At 42.9% G+C, this 21,243-nt stretch overlaps 2 protein-coding genes across 3 annotated transcripts in view; both read right to left on the bottom strand.

The window, feature by feature from the left end:
* Positions 1-4,823: 4,823 nt before the first annotated feature.
* LOC139423550 (uncharacterized) lies at positions 4,824-8,993 on the bottom strand. Its single transcript, XM_071175144.1, has 9 exons — positions 8,971-8,993; positions 8,638-8,734; positions 8,376-8,499; positions 8,063-8,220; positions 7,719-7,861; positions 7,235-7,406; positions 6,662-6,801; positions 5,832-5,994; positions 4,824-5,542 (listed from the first exon to the last, which is right to left on the bottom strand). Exons 1-9 carry the CDS (start codon positions 8,991-8,993, stop codon positions 5,477-5,479), a joined length of 1,086 nt encoding a protein of 361 aa, XP_071031245.1. The 3' UTR covers positions 4,824-5,476.
* Positions 8,994-10,701: 1,708 nt separating this feature from the next.
* LOC139364598 (insulin-like growth factor 2 mRNA-binding protein 1) overlaps positions 10,702-21,243 on the bottom strand; it is a 60,462-nt gene continuing 49,920 nt past the window's right edge. The window contains exons 6-15 of one of the 2 annotated variants that reach the window (XM_071101473.1): positions 20,026-20,313; positions 19,574-19,708; positions 19,242-19,364; positions 18,724-18,859; positions 18,389-18,505; positions 18,047-18,163; positions 17,581-17,655; positions 17,121-17,252; positions 16,787-16,900; positions 10,702-16,620 (exon numbers count right to left, since the gene is read on the bottom strand). In XM_071101473.1, coding sequence (XP_070957574.1) covers positions 16,453-16,620; positions 16,787-16,900; positions 17,121-17,252; positions 17,581-17,655; positions 18,047-18,163; positions 18,389-18,505; positions 18,724-18,859; positions 19,242-19,364; positions 19,574-19,708; positions 20,026-20,313 — 1,405 coding nt within the window. In that variant the 3' untranslated portion in view covers positions 10,702-16,452. The remainder of the gene's footprint in view (positions 16,621-16,786; positions 16,901-17,120; positions 17,253-17,580; positions 17,656-18,046; positions 18,164-18,388; positions 18,506-18,723; positions 18,860-19,241; positions 19,365-19,573; positions 19,709-20,025; positions 20,314-21,243) is intronic. The other variant, XM_071101474.1, reaches the window with a different exon arrangement.

Raw genomic sequence — 21,243 nt, 5'->3', positions numbered from 1 at the left:
CAGTGGCTTCTGATTAAATAAAAATTTCACAGAAATGTTTGTTGCCATTTCGATGAGGCTCTCTTGTTCAGATATTGGTAAGTGGACTGGAGGCAGGGCATGAAAGGGATAATGAATCCAGTTGTTTGTGTCATTCATTTCGGGAAAGCACCTGCGTAATGGCGCACCCAACTCACTCAGGTGCTTCACTATATCACATTTGACATTGTTCGTGAGCTTGAGTTCATTTGCACACAAAAAAATCATACAATGATGGAAAGACCTGTGTGTTGTCCTTGTTCACACAGACAGAGAATTGAGCCAACTTCTTAACCCTTGTGTAGTCTTAACATTCTGTATACTCCCCTTGTCCTAAGGGTAATTTTTTTTAACCCACCTTCACTAAACCCCTAAAATAAAGCAGCTTAAATGAATTTTAAACCCCAAATCTATTTTACACGAAGTAACAAGTGGTCATTCATCACAAAATATGGGCATATATCTGGGTTTTCCCTCTTCACAATGCAAAGATTGCATTTAATCAGTGGACACCACTTGTTTTTATTACAACACACCTGCCATAATCGTTTAATATTCTAACGTAGAGATGTATTATTATTATTGCTAAAGGTACTGCATATGTGTAAACATTTGTTTTGCATGGGATAGCACTTGTATAGCCTAAGAAAATAGATGTGCAGAAAGTAGTTCTGAATGCATTTTATTGAAGGGAAACAATAAAAGTCTTGAATGTTTTTGGCAACACAGTGATACATTCTTATATACTGTACAATGAGGAATTCAACTACAAAATACTAGTCTTCTCCCATTTTTTAAAACCATTGCACCCACCCACAAGGTGCATAAATAATAAATAAGAATAAAATAAGATAATAGGGTTGATCATGTTCCATATCGAAGGCATTGTTTGAGGACACATTGTTATGGAAGATGACCAGGGGCCTCCTGCAGCTGTAAGTTCCAATCACATTGTCCAGGTTGTCAACACTTCCTTTGTGGTTCTAGTCCAGGATGATGGCTGGCTTCCTTTCCTCACGATCACTGATCTCAGCCGTTTTGTGCAGTGTGCTCAGGAGGACCACAATCTTGTTCCTTTTTGGGAGATAAGAAACTAGAGTGGTGGTGGGGGTGAAGGTAAACTTTGATGAGAAGGCCTCTCCCGCCCTTGTTGCGAGGAGTGCAGGGGGGAGCTCAGATTTGTTATTTTTAACTGTGCCAATCATGGTGATCTTCCTCTTCAAGAGCTGCTGGCTGAGTTCCTAAGAGGTGAAGAAATTGTCACACGTGACATTGTACCCCCTCAGTCCGTCTGTCACATCAAGCACAACCCGCATCCCCTGGTTCTTCTCCGGGCCTCCACTGGTCAGTTTCCCTGCGTAGACTTGCATCTTCCAAGCGTAGCTGGATTTGTGCGTCACAGGCCACCCATATCTTGATGCCATACTTTGCTGGCTTGCTGGGCATATACTGTCGGAAAGGACAGCGACCTTTTGACAAAAGTTATTAGTATCAGTGTCACAGAAAACAATCATATAAATCAATGATATTACAGCAATACATAATCAAATTAACTGTGAAAATCAGTTACATTACAGATATGAACATAAAAATTTACCTCTGAATGGAACCAGTTGTTCATCCACTATTACTTCAAGCCCAGGGTTGTAGAGGTATGGCAGATGCTCAACCCACTTCTCCCAGACCTCTCTTATGGCTGCCAATTTGTTTCTCACACGTCTTGACTCACGGTTATCAAAATCATAGCATTCTTGAGAAAGTGTGAAAGACTTTGTGGCATCGTGGCACGGAAAATCACTCTTCCACTCCCTGCATCCCAGAGACTACACGCAGCCTTGCCTCGGTACCTATACACACCCGCTAAGATTAGCTGCCCTATGTAGGCACGCAGGTCAATCTCATCCATCCTTTTCCAGTTGTCTCCATTTTACAGAAACCCTCCAAAATTTGCATCTCCAGGATGATTTTTTTCGATGGCTGGTGTGATGAACATATAGAATGTTGAGGCGATGTCCTGGGCATGTGTAACTGCATGTCTTGTGGGCCCTGGGGTCATCCTTGACATTTTGTGTTAACACCATTTGACAACCAGGGCAGGATGGCAAGGACCATGTTATTTTGCTGTTCTTTGACAAAAATGTCTCTTTCAGCTTGGCGGATTTCTTCTTCTTCATCTGAAGATGGTGCATCGTGCTTTGGGTTGCATTCTTCCCTATCTTCCTCAGATATCACCTGTTCTAAATCATTGTTCTCTTGCTCATCCTGGACATCTGAAAAAAAATCTGACCTACGACCTGTTGGGCACTGAAACGTACACTCATGGCTTCAGTAAAGAGAGAACTCATCCGCAGCACCTTTACAGCCACTGACTGCATTCCCCATTAGTAAACAATGCTGTCAAGAAATGTTTATTATGTCCGAAATTGTTTTTATTTTGTCTGTGAACTTGAGTCATGTGTGGGGTCGTGGAGGGGAGATGCTACACATGCACAAGAAAGTTTTAGTTTTGTCTGAGTTCAATAAGTAACACAAATGATCTACATTTCTCATTGTGTGTGTGTGTGTGTGTGTGTGCGCACCTCTTCTGTATGTTGTAAAAGCGTTACATGGTCGCTACCCATGTCATTGCATAGTGCAGAAAACACGAGTTCAGGAGCCTTGCTTTAACAAAGTTAACCATTTTCAACGTATTTCAAGCTGTCAGGCATTCCCTTGGCAGCAAGAGCCTCTCGGTGGATGCTGCAGTGAACCCAAGTGTAGTCGGGAGCAACTGCTTGCACACACGTTACCATTCCACTATGTCGCCCTGTCATGGCTTTTGCGCCATCAGTACAGATACCAACACATCTTGACCACCAAAGTCCATTTGATGTCACAAAGCTGTCCAGCACTTAAAATAAATCCTCCTCTCCTGTTGTCCTGGTTTCCAGCGGTTTGCAGAAGAGGATGTCTTCCTTAATTGACCCCCATAAACGTAATGGACATATATCAGGAGCTGTGCCAGGCCTGCCACGTCTGTTGACTCGTCCAGCTGTAACGCATAGAATTCACTGGCTTGTATGCGAAGCAGAAATGGTTTCAAAACATCTCCTGCCATGTCACTGATGCATCACGAAACAGTGTTTGATGAAGACATTGTCTGTATAGTTTTTTGGGCCTTTTCCCCCAGCATTGTCCCAGCCATATCCACAGCAGCAGGAAGAATTAAGTCCTCCACAATAGTATGAGGCTTGCCTGTCCTAGCCACTCGGTAGCTCACCATATAAGATGCCTCTAGCACCTTCTTATTAATGGTATCTGCTGCTTTTATACATGTCTTACTACTCAAAAGTCGTCTTAACTCTCACTCAAATAACTCCTGTGGCTGATTTTTCAAATTGGCATGTTTTGTTTCTAAATGTCAACCGTGAAGGTTTCATAGAGTAGTGAGATAGTACTTTTTCACACACAACACAACACACTGTGGATGAGGAAAGGCACTACTCCAAATATAAGTGAACCCCAAATCAATGTAGTTCTCATCAAATTTGCGCCTCTTCGATGGTCCAATGTCCCTGTCTGTTGTTCGGTGCTTTCCCCGGGAAGGGGGCAGTAGCTCTTCGGCTGCATCAGATTCACATCTGTCAGTGTCCATGCTAGCTGGGCTGACAACAAATGTAGAATTACTGATGGCAGCATTGGATGTGCTCGTGGAAACAGAACAATTTGTGTCGTCGACAGGTGCAGGTGTAGTACTACTGGTAGTAGCAGTACTACCAGTAGAGTTGGTATGTGTCTAGGTATGCGGGCCTTACTTCTTTAACCATTTATCAATATTTGAGCAATTGGAATGAGCAGCAGCTACGTTTGGCTACATACGGACAGTTAGTGGAATTCCCACGAGAGCGTAAAGGTTAATGTGATTGGATGTTAATTATTTGACTAGGCTACCTGTATTTGACATTGTGTTGTTATTTCGCTGAATAGTAGTAGACTGTTTCATTTTATTTTTGGCAGTGAAACGAGGCTACTCAGGTGAGAGAAAAACCTCACCCAAATGTATAGGCCCGTTGGAAAATATAAATGGATTGTTTAAAAAAGCGAAGAATTTAAAACATATATATTTTGTAAAAAAAAAAAAAACATTAATTTTAAAAAATGTGAATCACATTTTCATTTGGCGAACCCCCAATGGCATTGTGCAAAAGAACTGAATCCCATCAATTAATTTTAGGAATATTTAGGTATTCCCAGTTTAGGAATACCTGGATTATGGAAATTAATTGATGGGATTCAGTTCTATACAGTATTTCTGTTGTTGTTGCATAAACACATTAAATTTTCCATTTTAAAGTCATATCTGATAATGATTGGAGCACAGGAGCTGGGCCTCTGAGCTGACTTCTATAAACTGAGAGGCCCTCTGTTAGTGTCTGTGTGTCAATGGTATAGGCACATGAGCTGAGCCATAGGGCAGACATCTACCAACCCACTATCATCAGACTATTATCTGCAATCACCATTACCCACTCATTAACTTGTCATATTGTCAGATAAAACATGTTGAGCTTGTACTTCATCAATAATTATCTTTACAAATTAGCATGGCATTTAATATAATGGCAATTATTATATCATGCAGCGTTGGATGTTATCCTACTCAAAAGCAAATGGTTTAGACCATTTGGAATTTTCTGGAGCGCTTATCCTGCTCTGACCAATGAATGTGACCATGCGCATCCTTTATGAAATGACCCTGTTCATGTATAAATGACCAAATACACTGATTGGGTAGTTTTTCTTTAAACAAACTATTTATTATGGGGACCCGAACAATCTAAATAAAATCAGAGTGATTGAAAACCCCACTCAGCAGGTCGATGCAAGTTGTGTGCACTCCAGTAGACTACGCAACCCCAGTAAAAAAAACTATTCTACAGCGCATTTGGTAACAATGACGCGGCAAATTGCATTGGTTGTCACTCAACTAATAAGACCCTACGATATGACACTGAGAAAGCCATTTTCAAAGCCTCTGAACGTTGAAGGTGCCGCGGTGATGTCCGAACAGCCCATTAAGAACATGGAGAGGCCTACTTCTAGTCGGCGCAAGCAGCTGTGTCTACCTGACAGTCATGTGCAGTTACACGCATAAAAGTTCAATAGCCTACTGAACTGAAGGAGAGGATGCATCAACTCAGTCACAACACATAAGAGGCATTTTTGGGATAAAACAATGAGTGAAAAACTTTAGTGAACTGGCGATTGTAACGTTTGAAAATCGTTTTTCTGACCGATGCATGCTAAATTTGGATTGGTTTGGGGTCCTGCAGAACCATGCACTAGCAACATTTGAACCAGGATCAATGCATATTGAATTGTTACATTCCTAATATTTACATATTAGAGGTAAGGGCGCCCCTTTGGTGACCATGGAGAGAAACAGCCACTTCCTCTGTGTCAACTAGAGAGAAGATGGTCAGACGTACGGACTGGAGGAGAGGAACTCCAGCCACTCTGTCAGAGAGGGGGTCTTCTGGGGAGGCTGCAAATTCAAACATACATGTCTCACATTATAATGGAACAGAATGTACAAATCAACATCACTTACATGGTTGTTTGTAGCTGTGGATTAGAAAATAAATAAAAAAGAAGACCCCAGAGGGTAAATAACTTCAAGAACTAAATCATTAATGTTTAAGCGTAGATAATAACTTGAAGAACAAGGGCAGTGCTCCATCTTTGCTAAATAAAGTTTTTCCTAATACAATTTCAATGGGACTCAAATGGGCCTCAATACATCAATAAACAAGTAATGGTGATGAATGTTTTACCTGTAGGACAGCGTTGTCGACCAGTTTGCCGTCCCTGCGTACAGAGATGAGTGTAGCTGTGCCTCTGGAAGGGTAGCCTTCCTCCACCTCCAGGTTGCACACCGAAGAGGCAGTCTTCAGGAACACTAGCAGTCTCTGGCCTGGACGCCAGTCTATAGCAAACCTACACACAGGGGAAATTGTCACCATGTCAAAAACAGGTGTTTAAGACCGCAAGCAGATTGGACGTTAGAAAACTTAATGTGTCATTGTGCTTGAAATATGAAAAAAGTCCTCAGATATGAATAACCTCTCACACAGTGTAATTCTTGCTTAGAAGTGTTGGAGTATAAGCAACGTTATGAACATAAACAGTGTTCTCGTGTGATTGAGAATGCACGGGAAAGGTACTCAATATTGGCTGACAACTTCTACTCACCTTCAGTAGAACTGAGTAGTTCAGAAGTAATATTGTGAAGATATACTATCGGGGGTCATTAAAAACATTGTCTTTGATGGGTTCTCAGCTGAGCTAGTTATGGTTTTTGAGTGCTACTGCGCATGTTTTCGTTTGTAGAAATCTCTGTTGATCTGATCGACTGTATACAACTGTTTTACATTGGTTTTTGTAAGCACGTGTGTCTCAATGATCCCTCTCCAAAAGAGAGGCAGTGGGATATAGTCAGACGGCTGCTTTCAATGCTTTAGATCACATAGTAAGGCAATTCAAACAGTTACAGGATTCAGTCTCAGAAAGAAACATCATTCTACTTCATCATTGAAGATCAAGGGTCTCACTTCTATCATCGCTGACTGATCTTTGTAGGCACTGTGTGTGTGTGTATATATACCTGGAGTGTAGGGCCTGGATCTCAGCCAGCATCTCTCCCTGGCTGATGTAGCACTGCATGACCTCCAGCAGGGCAGCACTGAGGTGAGAAAGGCGACCCTTCATGGACTCCACTAACAGCCCTGTAGTACCCTGATACACCTTGAGAGAGGAACAGGGGACAAAGTGGGGGTTGTGACTAATGGCGTCAAAATGTTGTTCTTTTCTCAATAGGTGCCAAAAACTAAGAAATATTGTATCGATATCTTACTTGGCTAAATCAAACAATGATTACCATCTAGGAGACAGGGCCAGGTAAGCGGCTCAGAGGGAGCTAAAGAGAAGAGTTGTAGGAACTAGGATGGAACCGGACAAGGAGCTATAGGGACCGGAAACCAAACCAGGAGTGTATTCATTAGTCACTCACTGTAGCAAAACATTTTACAACGAAAACCGATTACTCAGAGCGGAAAACTTTTTGCAACTAAAACAAGTTTTTATTGGACAAATTCAGGAAGGTCCCTCCACATTTTGTTTGCTAGCGTTTGGTTCATAGTGAATAACACCCAGGTCGGAAGTCAGCTGTGTTGTTTACCTGGAGGTGGAAGTGGTCATCAGGGCTCCAAGTGACAGTCAGTCTGAGAGGCTCCAGCTGGCCAGAGGATTCACAGGAGCAGGGCCTCAGTTCCACACACAGCTCCGAGGACCCCACTGACAACAGCCTACACTGCATCACCCCTTGTGTCTCCTCCACATAGCCCTGCAGGCTGGGGAAGGGAGACAACAGGGGACAGAGGTGAGTATGGACTAGAGCAGGGCAGTCAGGTGCCCATCCTAATTTGGAATTACCAAGGGTCTAGGTTAGGGGTTCTGGGTTGATTTTAGACTGGGCAAATTTTCATCTCTCTCACGTTCCTTATGAAATGGTAAATTGAATGAGAGTTCTAATACCTGAGTCAAAAACATGGAAGTGTGGTAGCTCAAGACTAAAGTCAGGGAAAATTAGTGGTGGTAGAGTAGAAATAGGACATGTCTCTGCAAGGATGTATGATTGGTGGATAGAGCTGCTTGTTACTCACACATCTCTCAGGTGCTGCCAGTCAGCCGAGCGGGCCAGTGTGGCATCTGTTTCCACCCTCAGCTGGGCCAGCTGCACCTCACATACACGCAAGGCATTGTGGGCCGTCTTGAGGGACTCCCCCATCTGCAGGCTGAGATCTTTCTATGGGAGAGATGTGGAAAGACATTACACATCCAAAACATGGCACATGACTATACAAAGTAACCATACGAAAGACCACATCCATCAAATGCCTGCAAATTGTGAGGACTGTTGCTCTCTTTTTTTTAAATGTGGAAAGTCACTGTACAGACTAAAGTGTGTGTGTCCGTGAGTGTGCATCATGAGTGCGTGTGTGTATACCTTCTTCTCTAGTGCTATGACCAGGTTTGTCAGTCTGTCCCGTTTGTGGTGCAGTTTGTCCATCCTGTCCTGTAAGGTGCTAATAAGTGTCTCCACCTCCTGGACTCCCTCTTTATATTCACTCTTCAGGACCTTCCAGCGTCTGTGAGCTTCGTTGCCTGAACACAGCAGACCAGTCATTTGCAAAAGTACTACACTGGGGTAGACCTGACCCCTCCGAATACTATTACATGGTACTCGGAGGCCATGGAAGTAAGGATATCTTGAGTAGCATGATAGCTGATTATGTGTTGGGTGTGTCTCTGTGTGTTACCGGGGTTTGGAGGGCAGGGTTCATTAAACAGCTGGTCAGTTGTCTCCAGTCTCTCCAGAAGCTGCATCATGTCATCCAGCACAAACAACTGTCTGCACAAAATCTTCTGTTTGCTACGACTTTCCTGAACAACAACACAGATAGTACTTATAAAACGTAATTATTGCAATGCATATGTTTTCTTTGACCATCAACATTTTGACGAGTTGTTTGGCCAAGCATTTCAAAGTGTCTAAAGTGGGTGAGGTGTTAACCTACTCACGGTTAGGTAGGGCACCATCAACTCCGCTTCCCCACCCTCCTGATGCTCTGCCACATCGTACAATTCCAAATGTAGATGGTCGCATCTTTCAAGTAACCTGAAAACGATGGTTCAGAGTCAAACTCCGAATTGCTATCTAACTAGCAGCTAGCTAGCTTGCTTGCTTGTCTAACCACTCACATCATCTTGACAGTTATTTTTAGGGATTTATAATTAACTAACGTTAGGCTATTATATGAAGCCTAATTTAACGAAAGGCACGATATTATGGCATAAGGTTGAAATACATTGCATAAGAGTATTCCATTTGATAAAAATGCTTAGGCAACTTACGCTTGAACAGCCTCAGTAGCCATTTTGGTTTTCAAAATTGAGCGGCCGCCGTGCAACGTGGAATGTGATTGGATAGATTATTGTCCAATTAGATTGAAAGTAGTCCGTGTGTGATGGAAAAGGGAGCGACTTCTTTCATAGCCATAAAAGGCAACATTTATAAGGAAGTCTATGTAAAAGCCTAGAAATGGTCTGCTTTTTCATTTTCCAAATGTATTTATTAGCAGCACAGGCTCCTGACTACCGATCTCAACAGTACTTTAGACATAAATACACACCACAGTGATGGTCTTAACCAGGTATGATTAGTGACATTTCAATCAGGAAACTACCAAGCTAGAACATTTGGTTCCTTGGAAGCTGTGGGAATGTAAGTTTTTGGTTTCACATTGGTTCTGGGAACAAAGTCATACATTTCCTGACCGGTAAAATTGAAAGGTTTTAAACGTTGTGAGAACATTCATTTTTAGGTTGCAGGCGTGTTCTGACAATGTTTTACATGGTTCCCTGAAAGTTTTCCTGGGAGGTTTTCTTAACGCTCTGAGAGTGGAAGCTATAGGTTATTTGGAGGTTTTAAAATAATTTCCTTAACTTTCAATAACACTGCTAGCTTAGTTTGGGTTAACTGTTTTGAACTCCAAGCACAGATAGGACACATGGAAATTATTTTATTAGGCATGCAAAAATGTTCATTTTCAGTGATGCTCAAACCTATGGTCTTCTGTTCTCTATCCATGGAATTAGTCCACAGCGCCACCAGGATGGAGCGAGCATGCTATGTGTATTCTAACAGACCCCATTTCAATGGAAACAAGCATTCATTAAGATCAGGTGTCAACAATTAGTGTGCTCAGCCAACACACGTAAACACACTTAATAAGACTGAGGATAGAGAGAGTTTTGTTGGAGCTGAGAATGGAATGTATGTTTTTAAATAACATTCTTAGAACTTCTTTTGAACGTTACTAATCTTTTCTTGTGGTTTTTATGGAAAGTGTTCTTAATGTTCTGAGAACATTAATTTCAAATAGAACCATGAGGGAAAAAGCTTAAATTCCCACTTAAGAAACCTATGGTTCTCAGAACGTTATGTGCTAGCTGGGTATCTTGTGCCCAGAAAGTTGTAGGAAGGCTGTATGCAAAATAACCATAGAACAAACATGCTCTCACCAAGCTCTAGGAAACGTATGGTTCTCAAAACACTATGTGCTACCTGGGGATTTTTTTAATAAGAGGGGGGGTACTGCTAAATTCATAGACTGTAAAACACATTTTTTTTAATTATAGGACCTTGATCTAGCCAAGTGTGTACCCATGATACAATTATTCTGTGTCATTTCCTCAGAGAGTAAAGAATTTTGGTAAACTCCTGCTGAGTGTCTCCAGATATAGGCTTAAGTATATTTGTTAATACCAGTGTTTGAGGTTGCTTCTAAGAAATTTCAAGAAATTTCAATACCTAAAGTATCTTTGCAAATATTTGCAGAAAATGCAGATATAGTTATGGAGTTCCTAGACTCTTAATCGATATCTTTGATTGGAATTTCAAACTCTAGATCGAGGTATCTGATGTGACATGATAGTGTTCCACTCATGGAAATATAATACATTATTCTAGTTCTGTGGTTAAATTGTAGTTTTTCTGTAAAGACCACTGTGGGTGAAGAAGGCACTGGTGGAGGCACTGTATAGAGTTAAAAGACAACACAGAAAACACAAGACAGAAGCGGGTTCCGGTTTCTCGTCTTTTAATAACACATATCTATGCTCTGTTTTGTTTACAAGGAGTTTAAAACAAGTCTTGATGAGAACTAAAGAAATCAGGCAGGCAGAAGTTGAAAGGCCAAGTCCCCAGAGGTGGAGGAGGGTTGGCAGCAGAGCAGAGCCCGATAGATGGGCCTCTCGCTCTACATGTCCTCCTCCTACTCCAGCTCCTCCGGAGACTGACCAGCTAAACCGGTCCTTTCTTTTCAAATGAATCATTGAAAAATAAAATAAACAATTCAATCGTTTAGACATCATGCTGCTCTGAAAAGGATTCACTGAGTGTTATTGTGTTGCAGTTCACAGAGAGATAATCCTAATGCATCCAAACACAAGAAATACAATCCTATGTCATTTGAAAAAGCAATCAGAAAATAAATCAAACAAAAAAAATATGAAGAATTTGAGGCTAAAAACATACGTCTAATGAAGAACAAAAATGCAACTGGATAATTAAATCTTGTTTTTTGGAGAGAAAAAATACTTAAGTTTATCTCTCCGCTTGAATTTTTCCATTTCATAATCTTTTCAAAACAACTAACAGAGAAAACAAAATCATCTTTGGAAGAATTTAAAGTTATTTTTCTTTAATAGACTGAGCTGCAGTATATGGAGATGCCGCTACCTAGTTATTTATTCATTTACTTACTTTTAATTTCATCATTTTCAAATGTTAAACTTTTTGTTTCCTTTTTTAATTTGACCTTTTACCTATTTTTTTTCTGAAGAGGTAGATCAATTCTTTTTTACAGGGTTACAGGTATCGTGCCCCTTGATTCCGGAAGTGAAGACAAAGAGAGAGATGGTGGAAGAGGGGCAGAGCTAGAGGGGGACTGTGGGAGGAGGAGGGTGGGACACTGGGTCTCAGGGTCCCAAGGTGAGGGCCCATGGGGGAGCTGGTTATCCGAAGGGAACACAGAGAAATGTGGAACAGGCACAGAGTGTGGTGTATCGACTGAGGGACAGAAGCAATTTCAGGGCCCTCGGGTTCTCATTCAAGAGAGACCGAATAACCCTGCTCCACCAGAAGAGCCACAAGGGTTTAGTTTCCCATGTATTCACTTTGTTCCAATCCTCAGTGCCCCCTTATCACTCAAACCAACATGTCCCAGGCCTTATGGGGATGCCCATAATAAACCCAGTCACTCCCCACACATAGTCCTCTCCTGCCCTGCTCCTGCACCCTACTTCACCCTCTGTATTTATTTTTATTTTTACAGTCCCAACAATAAGCCGGAGAGGTAAAATGAAAATAAAAAAATAAATTAAAGTGAAGGAAAGAAAATACTGTAACATGCACTGTTTGCTCTTGTCTGGTTGATTAAAAAAACAATCTTATGGCTAAGTCTTGAGGTAGCGTTCCCAGTTATGTGTGAGGTTTGTTTCATCTTTCTAGCACCCATCTATGATGTTTAGTTTAAGTGAAGACCAGAGTCTACCAATGAGGAAAAAAACATTGCGGTGTGCATCTTTGTTTCAATAATCATAGCCATCATTGAATCTGTCATCAATATGCGAAGCTACAAGCTTTGATGGGAAGTTTCAAAAGAGTTTTGTCATATTGTTGTGGGTTTGTTTTGTAAGTGGATAATCAACAGTCCACATGCCAAATGTTGACCATGAATATAGCTTGTCAACATATCACTCAAATTGCATAAAAAAGGACTTCAGTTCAGACATGAGAAGAATTTTGTTTGTGGACACAATAGTGAGCCATTCGCTTTGCCACAGACAACGAGCATGGATTTCATGTTATAGTGCTTCAAAGTGTGAGGGCTGAAGACTGAGCCACTCAGTGAACAGACCAGGTGTCATCCATTACAGATAAAACCAAATTCTCATTCTTTCTCTTTTTGAGTACAAAAACTTGTGTTTGGCACAGTTATTACTTACATCATGTAATGCGTTACACGTTAGTATTTTGTATTTATTTAGTAGCTGTTTAAGAGTACTGTGCATTAAAAAACATGATCAGAAAAAAATGTAATCAACAATTTTTCCAAACTAAAGCAATGGAAATAAATTGAAAAAAGTATATGTAATACATCTAGAAACATCTGAACAGAAGTGAGAAAACGAACACAATCGAGGCCAGCGTAAGAGAGGGTGGAGGACTCTGTAGTTCCCCTCAACTCCCCAAAATGAAATTATTTTAAAAAAGGTCCTCCTAGTCCTGTGAAGTACAGAAAAGTACAAATAAAATCCTGGTGGTAAGAGTGTGAGTCGAAGGATCTTAAACCAGGGTGGTGAAATAGTGAAAGAAGACTAGGGGGGAGGAGGTTAAGTGTGTGATGATAAGTCTACTTTGACTGGACTATGGTATACAGTTGCATTTCCAGTGACCAAACATAAATAGGCAATTCTTGTATGTCAAACAAGGGTACGCTATTTGTCTGTCAGTCTCTGACATGGTAGATAAGTCCCTCCCCCGCTTTTCACAAAATATTGGCCCATCTCCTGTTACTCGTCTACGCCTCCGTTACTAAATTGCATCAAGTTTTAAAAAGCCCTGGAGGTTCTCTGTCATTTCAAAATTTAGTTGTTTACATTATTCAATTAGTGTAACAGTATTTAACCAGATGTCATGTCCAAATAAAGCTTGCTGAATACAAAATAAAGATACAAAAAAATGGCTGCAGTCTGAATAATCCAAAATAGTGTGTCTTGGTGTTTGTGAACAGAGCTCTATGGGTCGGAAAGAGACTGAAACTTCTGAGGAGCATTTGTACCCCACATGATGATGGAGTCATATGCTCGTTGCCAGGAGACCTCTAAACATGTCAAGTCAGCTCTTGCCATGGCAAAACAAGAAGTTGCCCGTCTCTTGAAAAAAAAAAAATGGAAGCATAAACAGTAGAATAGACTTTCACCTGTCGATGGTAAGAAAGTATGTTTCAATGCCGCTGGCCAGTCTACTGGATGTGTTAAATGAGTAGCTCAGGCTGTGGAAATGATGCTATCTGGCAGTGTCAATCAGTGACCTGGAAGTTTTTACTCTTCGGCTTTTCCATCATTCCTTCATCATTTCCCTCCATAGTTATTTCAAAAAATACAAAAGTCTGGTGATCGGTTTCCTTTTACATCTTATGAACAGGTTGAATCTATTTATTTTATGCATTTTTTTCAACTTCCTTGTTTTTTGCTCCCATTTTTAAAAGGTTTTTGAACACACGTCTGTTGAAAGACCAACCGAGTCCATAGGTTCTCTTTCTACTTTTTTTCTGCTTTTTTTTTACACCCCACCACTTCCCCCACAAAAAAATGTAACACTTAAAACCAATAAAATGTAAAAAAAAAAAAAACACTAACACACCCAAACCCACACACGATCACACTCACAGATCAAGATCATGAGAAATGGGGAGGGCTGAGGCTTATTGGTCAGTGCACAGAGCTAATAAATATTCACATTCAGTGTTTTCAGAGCAAGGGGACAGATCGAATGCCCTTCAGTCTTACATCAACATTTCTCTGGCACAGCACAAAAGATGGACTGCAACATGTAAGTAAACATTCTGCGCATTAAGCTGATGTCATCATGAAACAGACAAGAGGGCCTCGGATACACAGTGGTCAAAGTCATATCATGGGAATTCTGCCTCAAAAACCTGTCCTGTCATGCTGTCAGTATTCTAGTTCAGCAGTAAAACAAATGATAGCTTGTATGACAAACATATATAATCATAAATAACCTTTTGACCATGTCAAAAACATAATTACCGGGACCTGATCATAACCCACACCCATGGTCTGGTATGGACCAACATGTGCCCAGAGACCCTCTTGACTAACAGCGCCATTCCCAATTGGCCAATACTCTGATTTTAAAGACCGAATGCTCCAATCATACTTCAGAAGAGCCAGAGGCTGCCCCCAAAGCAGGCATGACAACACATGACATGATCCTCTATCACCTGGCCATTGTTGGCTGATTTCACTTTTTCTTCTGGAGCATCACCTCTGGGTCATTCTGATTTTCAAAATAAAAGTCACACAAAAAAAAACAGAAAAAAAATAACCAAAGCAACAAGACAAAACCTAAAAAAAGTTTTTTTCTTTCCTTAAAAAAATAAAAAATATTCAGGACTATCAGCTTTATATAAAACACCAGCAAGCAAAAAAAAAAAAAAGAAGTTAGGAATACTGAGGTAACAATACCCTGAGGTAGGTTTTTATTTTTTATTTCATTTTATCTAATCTTTTCTAGTAACGGTGAGAGCGCCCCATGCTTCTACCCCTCCTTCTACCCCTCCTTCATTAGGTGGGGTCTGGAAGCGTCACCAGCAGGCCTTCAGCGGAGGGGAGAGAGAGCGAGAAGAAGCCATTCCCCACTAACTGTTATTACCTTTCCATCTAGAGGAAAGGACTGTGGATCAACTCACCTGACCCATGCAGTCGTGGTCCTCAAAGACCGCTGTGTGTACTGTTTTTGATTCCATCTGGTCTCCTAACTAGTTTGTGACCACAGTAAGTATGGGTTCAATCCTGCTTGGTATCAAATTAACCAATGAATGTAGTTTTTGTAGATCCAATAAAACAAAATCCAGAACACACAGGAGATTCCAAAGAACCGATTTTGGTCTAAATTGGGTCTGAGCATGAAAAAGGCAATGAGCAAAATCAAATAAGACCTCTTGTCTGTCAGTCATTGCAGGACTGCTACATATCTGGCTCAACTGTCCACAGTATTTCTCCTTGCCCTCAATTCATTCTCCCGAGGGACCGGGTTAACTCACATATCATATATATATAATATATATAAAATATGCCGTTTAGGCGTGGGCCGCTCGCCAGCGAGCATGGCTAGCTAGTTAACGGTCGTTCTCGTCCGCGTCTCGGAGCTAAGCCTCTGCAATAGAACTGCAGGACTAGCCGCGGCCTCCACGCTCTTACTGATCTCTCACTGCTCTGACCACCAGACGCCTATCGGGACCTCAGGAACAAACAGTGCCTCGGAAACGAGGCAGACCTGAGGCGACCCCAAAAGGCAAGGCGATCGAGGGCAGCATTTCATTACATTTCATGAAGATTCTATTTACAACCTCATATATTTTTTTTTTCCTTCGTAGTTTTCTACGAAGGAGTCAAAGAGCAGTGTTAACAACTGCGGCCCCTCTGCTGAACTTTCATTGGCTGACGAAGGGTCACCTAATCCATGACCCCGCCCTCACTGCAATGGCTTCCCTGCCCCCTCTCCCGGTTCCCGATCACTGCATTCTATTAATAATACCTCTGAATAAACATTTCTATACATATATCTTTATCTTTAAAAAAAAAAAACACCCTTAAAATATAGGACTGGCTGGAGATGGTTAAGAGCTCAGTGTGGGTTTAGTATCAAGTAGGCTGGCACATCCAAGTGTGATCAGGGAGAGTAGTCGCTCTCCATATGAGGAGAACCAAGTGCCCCCCATTGGTGTGAGAGAGACCCTCTCTGAAACACAAAAGGAGGCCTCTACCTGCCACATCCTCCAAACAACTCACCATTCCTAGTCAGTCGCTCTGGCCTGGCATCTGGTCTCTGTTTTCTCTAAGTTTACTTTTCCCCTCTCTAAACTTTGTCATCTCTCAGGCGTTTCCTCTCTCCGACTTAGTTTGACTCGCATCTCTCCCTGTCTATCGCTGGGTCCGTGTGTCGCTCTCTTTTATCCGTCTGTTCATCTATCCCCCGTCCGTTTTTCTGTCTGTCTGTCCGTCCGGTAAGGTCCCTCTGACCCGTCACTTTCTCTGAGGCCGGGGCTCCTGTGCCAGTCCCTGGGAGGGCCCCATCTCAGACAAGACCGGGCCGGGGTGTGGCCCCTGGCGCTCCCCCTGGCGCTCCCCCATGCCTCCCTTCTGCTGCTGCCTGACCTGTGTAAGAATGTCCCTGATCTTCCTTTGGGCCAACTGCAAGAGAGACAACACCATATGAGTGAGCAAGTGAGGAGACGGGAGAGTACTGGAGAAACTGTTGATGGAAATGATGAGGAGAGGTTGGGGCCTCTTCAAATCTCGGTAGGTTCTATATCTATAGGCAGCTTATGAAAGAGAGTGAGGACTAGGAGATCCTCACCTGGCTTGCGTAGAAGTGGCCGATGATCTTGACAATAACCTGGTCATTCTCGTCGGGGGTCTGTTCGCGAGGGACCACCACTTCAGCTGCAGTGAGGTTCTGTAGCTCATTCACCTGAGGAATAAGAATGTTTTGTTAGTGATTTGCACTTAGTTAAAACTAACATGACTGTTTATAGCGAGTCGTGGTCCTATGCTCAGTTGTTCTAGCTCAGGAGAGGATAGCCACAAGGAAATATAGGAACAGAATTGACTGTAATAAAGGGTACAAGCTCTGCTAAAAAGAGAACGGGATGGAACCTGAGAAGGACTCAGAGAAGACCCTCTACACTCACCGTCTTTCCGCCTTTCCCGATGACTCGGCCGGCAGCGGCAGCAGCTACCTTGATGTGCGTCTCCAGCTTCACTTCCTCCTTTGGCCCAAAGAAGTTTTCCTCCTTCAGTTTACCATAAATCCTGCCCTGAGCCTGAGGTGGCGACAAAGAGTCAAACGTCAGTTTGACATCGAAAAGTAACTACACCCTATGGCTTGACATGTGACTTCAACAGGGATTTGGAGGGAAAAAAAGAGAGTACGAAGGAGAGGAAGAGTGTAAGGCTAAAAGTAGGATAATACAGGTTGGAGAAGAGGAAATGGATGGAGGAAGAGAAGGCAGGACAGGCAAGCAGAGACCACACACAAAGAAAGATGCAAACAACAAGAAGAGGGCTCCCAGTTCTGGACACTGATATGAACACTATGACAAACAGGGGCTGAAAAGGAGATTGTCTGATCATGCTCCCATTCTACTGTACCTTGAACTGGGCCTCAGGTGGGCCAGTTACAATGACCATTCGCATCTTGGAGTCAGGAGCCTCCGCTGGGGCAATCTGGAGGGGAAAAGATATGAAGGTCAACGTAAACCACATAGATAGGCGTCTTTGGCACATAGGGATGTGCGAAATTTACTTCACATGGCGCCGACCGGCAAGACGCTTAAGGAGGGCGGTCACGTGTGCTAGCGAAGCAGAGGTCCCTAGTTTGAGGCAGGTATGGGCCGAATCAGAAGGAAGTGGTACTCACTAAGCAAGCAGTGTGACGTCCTTTACAGAGACATGATATGTACAAGTATAGATGTCTCAAAAAAGTCATTGTTTTTCTCAAATCAGTTTCAGAGCAGTGATGAAATGCACTATTTACACCCGCTTGGTGCATTATCTTTCCTCATTGACCAATTTCCGTGTGTGAGTGAATGTCTGTGTGTACCAGTAAATCTCTCACCTTGATTGATGCTCCAGCGAAGCGGCTCAGCTGTTTTATATGCTGTCCCTTCTTGCCAATAATAGCTCCTACCGCCTGGGCCGGGATGTACACATGGACTGTCTCCTGCTCAGGGGCCTGTAGGGTGACATGAAACAGTTACAACTGTGTCACTACATGACCACAGCCCAACCAATATCTGACCCCGCTGATCTAGAGGTTATTACCACACCACAACCCAACCCTGAGGCAGACCGAGGTAATGTTTGTGAAAGCTAGCATCAGCGTTTGCAAACACAGCTAACTCAACTAAAGCTCAATGACTGGAACCCAACGAGCTTAGATAGAAGCCTGTGCACTTACCCCAAAAGAGCCGTAGGGGGATGCAGAGTTGCCTGATGGGGGAGGGGGCATGGAACCGGAAGGGGGGAAAAGTCCAAGCGCTCCAAGGTTCAGTCCGGGAATCAGATGAGTCTGTTGCTGGAGACAAGAAGCAGGTAAGTGCCAAAGGAACTGATCTGAGAGTGCATGATAGTTTGAGTGCATGTGACAATGACTGCATGTGCGTTTCTCCCTACGAAAGTCAACAAATACAGGTGGAAACCTAAAGTGCCAGGGGCAGGAGAAAGATCTATGTGAGAGACCATTGTGCTTTCAAGAGAATTGGAGGCCAGTAACTTTATTGAGCATTGACTCACATTCATGGCGGCCATGTCATTGTCATAGGCCTCGCGCACTTTCTTCATGATCTCTGTCTCGGCCAGACAACAGGCCTCGATGGGTCCCTTCACTGTGATGGTCCTCTCTGGGTTGTACACAGTCAGGTCCTGGAGTCTTCAGACAGGAGTGGAGGGAAGGAAGAGACAAGGTGGGAGAGGTGAAAGAGAAGAATAGGAAAGAGGGAGAGGTCAGGTGGAAAAAGAGAACGATAAGAAACAGGAAGAGCAGGTAGAATGAGAAATAAGAAGCAGAAAGGTGATGGGGAGAGGAGCAGAGGGAGAAAAATAACAAGGAACATTGATCACTGGAGACTACAATAATGAAGAAACAAGTCAGTACATTTAATCAGTCATTGGATATAGTCATATGTTTCCATCACACGGTGCATGATCTTTCCTAATTGACCATGGCAGCTCTACATAAACATACCTAGGGACCCTTGTGTTTCATGATGAGTGTTGATGTGTTTGTATGTTTTTAGATGTGTGTGACTAACGGGGAGATTGTGATCTTGGTGTCGGTGTCCTGCTCCACTTTCTTCAGGTTGCGCCCCTCCTTGCCGATCAGTCGGCCGACAAAGTTATTGTGTGCCAGGATCTTCAGGGGTACTTCTTCAGCACTTGAGAGGACAAGGAGAACACAGTATGAGATTAAACACAGAAGAAAATCAAATGTACCGTTTCCTAACTGCATGCATAAACGTCCACCCCTAGCACAATCGGAGATACCGTTTTTCTTTATGGGAAAAGTTACAAAATAGCTGGAGGGTCACTTTAAAGTTGTCACACTGTGCAGGTTTGACAACTGCTTCATGGACACTGCACTCACGTCTTGGTGTCCTTAGCCTCCTGTTGCATGATGTCCAGGATCAAACGGCAGGCAGAGGAGCAGCCCTCGGGGGTGGAGTGGATGCTGATTGGCTTCTCAGCTGCGCCGGCATTCTCTTTGCGATGGACGTCGATTCTAGCAGCAGGGACAGAAAACGCAGGAAAGTCCGTTTGGCCATACAGTGTTGTGTTCACAAGCAGGTGGGCTGGGCACTTTTGGTTTGGTCAAATTCAATCGAAAGCCCTTTGGGTTGTGCAATGCTCCCAGTACATTTTCATAATCACTTTCAAAGCCTTAATAACAAAGATGGGATGTAGTAAAGCTTCATTTCAGTAATGGATTTGCTCTGTCTATTCTAGCAACAAGTCACCGGTATGGCCTGACTTGCAATTACTTGATCTGGTTCACTGGCACTGTTACTACTATATTGGTCAACTCATATTGGTACTTACTTGCTCTGGGTTTGTTTGGTGATGTTGCGGATGGTGGCACCCTCCTTGCCGATGATGGCCCCCACGTATTGGGTGGGCACCAGGAGTCGGAGGGGGATGTCGGCGTGCTGGTGTTTTGAGGGCATGCCTGAGCCCGGGGAACCGCCACGGGGGCCGCGGGGCCCGTAACCGGGGCGACGACTATTGTCTGGGCCGTGTTGGGAGTCGACATCCGACGTCTCATCTGGGATGTAGGAGACACGCAAGGAATTGTTCTCAAACTCGTAGCCGTTCAGCTTCTGGATAGCCCTGGGAGAAACGGGTAGATGTTGGATTTCACATTTAATTATACATCGACAATACCAGCAAAACTAGAAATGGTCATTTGTAAGGATGACGAAAGAGAAGGAAAGAGTTCCCGTGGTTTGTGTCTTTCACCCATGAGGTTTTCTGAATAGCTTTCTATAAGGATTATCTGTTTTTACTCCCCAAAGGTTTTTTACCTGGACCTCGAAAGCCAAATGTCTCAAAACAATGCTTTTCTTAAGTGAAACCTTCTACTATGGCCAAATTCATCGGCTGCATGTGTGTAAGTTCATCTTTAATATCCTTGATCATTTTTCATGTTGCAGGGCAGAGCAATCCCCAACTGCAGTCCTACCATCATACCACTAGAGGTCAAGCGAGTGATATACACACCATATATACAAAAGTATGTGGACACCCCTTCAAATGAGTGGATTTCAGACACACCCGTTGCTGACAGGTGTATAAAATCAAGCATACAGCCATGCTATTGCCATAGACAAACATTGGCAGTAGAATGGCCTTACTGAAGAGCTCAGTGACTTTTAACGTGGTACCGTCATAGGATGCCACCTTTCCAACAAGTCTGTTCATCAAATTTCTGCCCCGCTTTAGCTGCCCTGGTCAACTGTAATTCTGTATTTTTTTTATTTTACCCTTATTTTACCAGGTAAGTTGACTGAGAATACGTATTCATTTACAGTAACAACCTGGGGAGTAGTTACAGGGGAGAGGAGGGGGGATGAATGAGCCAATTGAAAGCTGGATTTGATTATCTTTCTATTCTGGTTAGAGACAGTTTGCACTGTTCTGTGAAGGGAGTTGTACACAGTGTTGTACGAGATCTTCCGTTTCTTGGCAATTTCTCACATGGGATAGCCTTCATTTCGCAGAGCAAGAATAGACTGATGACTTTCGGAAGAAAGTTCTTTG

This window comes from Oncorhynchus clarkii, chromosome 13 (genome assembly GCF_045791955.1).
Source record: "Oncorhynchus clarkii lewisi isolate Uvic-CL-2024 chromosome 13, UVic_Ocla_1.0, whole genome shotgun sequence".
Classification (NCBI taxonomy): Eukaryota; Metazoa; Chordata; class Actinopteri; order Salmoniformes; family Salmonidae; genus Oncorhynchus; species Oncorhynchus clarkii.
This window is presented reverse-complemented; position numbering and strand designations above follow the sequence as displayed.

Coding starts and splice junctions, on each gene's coding strand:
- LOC139423550 (XM_071175144.1), bottom strand. CDS start 8,993: ATGGCTACTGAGGCTGTTCAAGC. Junction 8,500..8,637: donor TGATGGTGCCCTACCTAACC/GTGAGTAGGTTA, acceptor GTTGTTGTTCAG/GAAAGTCGTAGCAAACAGAA. Junction 5,995..6,661: donor ATCCAGGCCCTACACTCCAG/GTATATATACAC, acceptor CCCTGTGTGTAG/GTTTGCTATAGACTGGCGTC.